This window comes from Haliotis rubra, unplaced genomic scaffold (assembly GCF_003918875.1).
Source record: "Haliotis rubra isolate DU_JTF1 unplaced genomic scaffold, ASM391887v1 Scf29, whole genome shotgun sequence".
Taxonomy (NCBI): domain Eukaryota; kingdom Metazoa; phylum Mollusca; class Gastropoda; order Lepetellida; family Haliotidae; genus Haliotis; species Haliotis rubra.
In genome coordinates this window covers 3,276,336-3,282,335 of record NW_025766957.1, presented here as the reverse complement: position 1 = coordinate 3,282,335, position 6,000 = coordinate 3,276,336, and the positions used below count along the sequence as shown (strand labels likewise).

General features: G+C 38.9%; 1 protein-coding gene across 1 annotated transcript in view; it reads right to left on the bottom strand.

Moving 5' to 3' along the window:
• Window positions 1-1,960: 1,960 nt before the first annotated feature.
• Window positions 1,961-6,000, bottom strand: part of LOC124281851 (harmonin-like) — a 45,621-nt gene continuing 41,581 nt past the window's right edge. Inside the window, 1 exon segment of the mRNA XM_046717855.1 lies at window positions 1,961-5,310. Coding sequence (XP_046573811.1) covers window positions 5,298-5,310 — 13 coding nt within the window. The 3' untranslated portion in view covers window positions 1,961-5,297.

The following is a 6,000-nucleotide window of genomic DNA, read 5'->3' as shown; positions in this document are numbered from 1 at the left end:
TGCCAACAGTGTTCCCGTAAACACTGACGTTTTGTGGTTCTATAAGTCATTAATAACTCGGCAAATATCAACAGAAAACAGACGTAACGAAATCAAATCAAGGGGCTTCTCTGTATAATGTTCATAGTGTCCCATGTTATATATGTGATTTTCTCTGAGCAAATTGTGAAAGATGGCCCAGTCGGCTGTTGCTGTGTAGAGTTGCGTCCCTTAGGCGTGCCAGGAAACTCAGGAATCATGGGCGGATCCAGGAATTTTGGAAGGTGTGTGTGTGTGTGTGTGTGTGTGTGTGTGTGTTTTGAACCTCCTGAACCCCCCATTGACACCTCCAATGCAAAAAGAACAATTTTCAATGTGGTCTTAGGTCATTTTCAAAAAGGCGGGGTTCGAACCCCCTGAAACACCCCCACCCCCACCCCGAGATCCACCAATGGGAATAATGATAAAAATAAGGACATTTGTAATGCCCTGAATTCCGCACCACAGAGGGGCAAGCTCAAAGTGCTACAATCTGATCGTTATTACCCTGCATAAACCAAGCCGCCTGTGAGGCACTAGTTGGTAAATAGTCACATGACTTATCCCACCAGGTACCCATTTCCAGCTGGGTGAACAGAGGCAAGTTGGAACAAACTCACATGCCTAAGGTGAGACCACATGTGCTTCATTGTGGGGCTGGACTGAAGTCCTAGAAACTCTCAGGAGTCAAGCTGCCAAACAGGGTCACCCATCCAAGGACTCTCCATGCCCAACATAGCTTAACTTCAACTGATTTGTGACTGAGCTCTATACACAGGACCACACACCATCATGGTTTTGCACTTATCAACTTTCAAGGTTTGAAAGTATCATGTTATTCACCACTCTGAAGGTTGCAATGGTCCAAGACCTCGAACAATCTTTTCTGGCTTTCCTCCCACAACTGATTTATTGATTAGCTGCCTTACACCAAATCCAGCCAGAACAAAATATATCTCAATTGTTGAAAAGACAATATTTACAACAGTTACACTTCACAATGTTTCTTTGTGCATGTGATCAGAGGCTGTCCTCATTTAAGAATAAGGAATTGTTGTCCAACAGGAGTGGACAGATGGCTGTTCTCCAATACATTGGATTTCTTCAGAACACTCAATCGTGAGGTGAGGTGAGGTGAGGTGAGGTGAGGTGAAATTGGGTTTTACGGCGTGCTTGAGAATATTTTGCTCATATGACGATGTGCATGCGTGTGTATGTGTATGTGCAGCTGCTTGCACTAGCCCAGACTTAAGCTGGTTTTATAGTGCTAGCCCACTGAGATACCATGCCGCAGTGAAGCATGAATACCCCACTCAGACACATTATACGGACTCCGAGCCGACCAGTCCTTGTTGTACCCATTATTGCCGAGAGCCAGACAGGGACCAACAAGTACCATATTTTAACGTCTTTTGGTATGACGCAGTCGGAGATCGAACCCGCGACCTTCCGCTCTCCGGGCGGACGCTCTAACCACTACACCATGGAGGCGGTCACTCAATCGTGAGGTGAGGTGAGGTGAGGTGAGGTGAGGTGAGGTGAGATTAAATGGGACTTAACATTGTGTACATGACTATTGCACTTATACGTGGTTACAAACATTATACAGCATGCATGCATGTGTGCTCTCACAAGTGTGTGTGTTCTAGTCCTGACTCATGTGACATTTACACTGGAAGCCTACTCTGTACTGTGATACCACACAGCAGTTTAACATGAATCCCAACAGAATACAGACTCCCAGCCAGCCAGACCTTGTTTTATCTCCTTAGTGATTAACTCCAGACAGGGGAACAACAAGTACCATCTTATGCTGGTATGATGCAGACAATGGATCAAACCTTCCTGACCACTGTCAAACAATCTATCCACTAGACAACTGCGGTAGTCAACCAAAAGTTGATCACTCCAATGTTGTCAGTAAGAAAAGCAACCAAACAAATATGGATACATGGGTTTATTGTGAAAAATAAACAGTTGTGGTAAACAATCAAAAATTGACCAGTTTTGATTGTATAATGACTTGAATTGATGTGTAAAACTGTAATATGATCAATACAAATCACAGAACAGAGACTTTGATTTGCTTAACAGCTGCAGCTACAGGTAAAAGGTAAAACAGGAATGTAATGGAGTGAGTGAGTTGGGTTTTACTCCGCTTTTAGCAATATTCAAACAATATCATGGCGGAGGGGGGGGGGACACCAGAAATGGGCTTTACACATTGTACCCACATGAGGAATCAAGCTGGGTCTTCGGCATGACGAGTGAACACTTTAACCACTGCCCCGGAATGTAATGGAAGAGTCCAAGGAAATTATACTTTGGCAGTCAGCAAAAATGGTTTGGATTGGTGGAGCACATGCTGATTGTTGTTTAACACTCTCTCAGCAATACTCTTGCCCTGTTTGTAACCCAGTCTCCACCACACAATCCAGTGATCAACATCATGAGCATCAGTCTACACAACTGGGATACAATGACGTGCATCAACCAGACAGCAAGCCTGATCATCTGATCTCATTAATTAACTAATCGCCTCTTACAACACACATTGCTTGCTGATGACAAATCTTCATGGGGACAAATTTAAACAGTGGTTGTCAACAGCACTCCATATAGGTTCTTGGACAAATGTTTCCTGCACAATCCTTACACTTTCATGTTTTAACCTTTTCACTTTAATAATATCCATCTTGAAAAATGCTCCTCATTCCACATTTTGATATATTGCAAATGTCCTTGTATCTTGTGGAAATATTAACACAAGGTATCAACCTTGGGTTAATATCTGTAATAAAACTGACACTTGATCGTAAGAAAAGGTCATATCATATAATGTGAGGAAAATATTAAAAAGGGCCTTATAATATACATATTGCCAGAGAGTTGGTACCAAATTCCATAACAGAAACAATTTTGTTACTACTATATTTCAACAGTTTCTGCCACCTTGTAAACAGAAAACTGATGTGTTTATTAGAAACTAATACAGAATACAATATTATAATCTTGTTATTTTACATGGAAACACATAGTGCTGCTGAATTAATATCAAAACACATGTTACTTCTGTTGATGGGGACAGTTTTCTGTTTTCAACACATGTCACTTAACTTTAATCAGATGAGCTCATCATACCCTTGTAGGATATAATTCTGTTGTCTAATTAACATAAGCCACCATCAAAATATAATTTTTGGTTTCCATAGCAACCCTAATCTGGAGACCAAGATCTGTGACATCTTTTTCTTGCTTTTCCTCCAATTTGTAACATATTTTTTCTGTATTTTGTGTTTATGTTAAGTGTCATTTGTTGCACTTCAAAACAGATAAACCAATCACTATCCTCAGTAAGGCAAAAAGTTGTCATGTGACGGCAGGCTTATGCTGCAAATTGGTGTATTTTAAAGAAGAATTTTACCTTTTTAACAACCCTGACTGACCTACCCTATATTTGGAAAGGCTAATAGGTAACACACATTCTTGTTTTTTCACCTCAAAGATTAGAGCATGAGGGCACATTAAAGTAATTTGAAACTAACAGCCTCGATGCAATCATATGCAGTAAAAATATTTCGTGAAACTGACAGTACTAGACTTATTGATCCGTACTTAATGTATATTTGCCTAGTAAATCAGTCAACAACATGTTTACAAATACATACATTGACATATACTGCCAAGCCGGGATTCATAGAATATGTGTCAAGTCTAGATTACCACATGTTTCTGAAATTGAAGAAAGTCTCCTTTTCATGATATTTTATAAATCTAATTAAGAACAATTTTTTTCTGTAAAATATTTCATTTCAGTGTCTAGATGTTTGTCTAGGATTCAAGTGTCACGGGATTCAGGATTCATGCTTGTTGAGGTAAGACCATGATTGATACAGTGGTCAAGCTGGTTAACACTGTTGATATCAATTGATATCATGTCATTGTATTCCAAAGGAAGTGTTCATTGTTAATAATATCAATGAGTCACTCACTCACAAACTCTTTACTCTTTTGTTCATGGTGAAAGTTTTGATAGTTTTAAGTAAATATAGAAATTCCTCCCGGTGAGGTTTCATATTTCTGTCTCACCCTATGCCATAAGATAACTTAACATAAACAATTCAACGTATACTGGTGTAGGAGTGAGTGAGTGAGTGAGTGAGTTTCACACTACTTAGAACACTATATAACTTACACCATGGCATCGACGTTTAATGTGAGAGCATCATCAAAAAAAATGTTCCAGGTTTTAGACAATGTATTTTATACTCATGAACAAAAGTTGGGTGCTGACAAACCAGGGATCATCAGCATGGGATTCAAACCCATAATCAGAGGATCACAGCACATCTAAGGGACATAACCCTTTATGCCAAAACCTCAGCAACTTTCTAACTAGATCCCAATAACTTGACTTCACAAGCTTTCAAACATGTATAACAGCATCAAATACTGTTCAACCTTTATGCATAAATTTGTAAAATGCATTTTCAGCTTCAAATTCTCCCAAACTCAATTTGATCCAAAATATTACTGAAATTTATTCAAACACTGGAATAATTCTTCTTGTATACAAATAAGTAAACATATTTGAGCAAATAATATATCAAAATATGCAACCTTGGATCAATACTTGCTTATAGGAATAAATCCACTCGTATACATCTACAGGAAGACAATGGTAGACATTATGAAGCAAGATAACTCACTAAAGTATTGTAAGAACGTTTAGGAAATGTAAATTAAGTCAAGTCTGAATATAAACATAAAATGTTGATTCTTGTGAAAAGCCTTGGAATGATTTCTTTATGGAAGCTCTGTAGGTATAATTATATAAATGTATGAGAGGGCACCTTTTATCTGGGATAATAAAGTTAGAGATTTTATAACTGGGTTCACACAGTGTCTGGTTCACATAAAATGCAACAACCTTTATTTTAAGAGATATAAGATGAATGACTGGAATCGTGGATATAAGAACAAGAATAAAGAATATTTGGACACAGCAGTTCTGTCTGAGGGCAAATCAAGGAAGGTTGTTCCATTTCAACCACATACATGTACATTGAACTTTAGGCCCAGGACTTTTGTAAACCAGCTCATGACAAATATAAGACCTTGCAGTAATGTTTAAGAGGTACAACCTGATTAGAATATTGATTTATTTCCTTTGTTTTATGTATGGTATATCTAAACTCCAAGAAATACAGTGACAGAAATCCACCAGATAGATAGTTGGAACAGGTCTCTTGGTTCCAATAGTTTGTGGCAATCTTGTATTAGAAGTAGGTCCTGAAAACAAAAAAAAGCCAGCATATTTCAGTGTTTCTTAAACTAAATGTAGCTACAGGTAGCATAATTAATAAAGGTGAGGTTCATGTTTTAACTGGTTCACAGGTAATGCCATCACTATAATAAATTAAAGGTGTGTGAACACACATAAATTCTGAAAGGTAATCATATTGATTTTGCTCAAAACATATATGTAGTCAGAGTTCCAATGGCAGATCCAGAAGTTGGGGATCATGGGCTTTGAACCCCCTTCTTGAAATAACATGATATAATTATGGACCCCTAATGACAAAGAAGCCTTGTTTTATTGCAGTATCAGTGTTTACCACTGGATGGTAACAACCTCCTGGTTTGCCTTTTTCCAATCCAAAGTGGCAAAATACTGATCAAAGTAACCTCAACTCACCTAAGTCATAATCAAGCAACACAAACCTACACCACCCAACCCCTCAAATTTGCCCACATCAATAGCCTTCTCCAACAACACACACCAATCCCACCAAACTTCACACCACCTCACCCCGCCCAACCCCACCAATTTGACCACATCAATAGCCTTCTCCAACAACATACACCAATCCCACCCAACTTCACACCACCTCGTCCCGCCCAACCCCATCAATTTGACATCAATAACCTTTCTTTAACAACACACACCACCTCACCTCACCCTACACCACCTCACCTCAC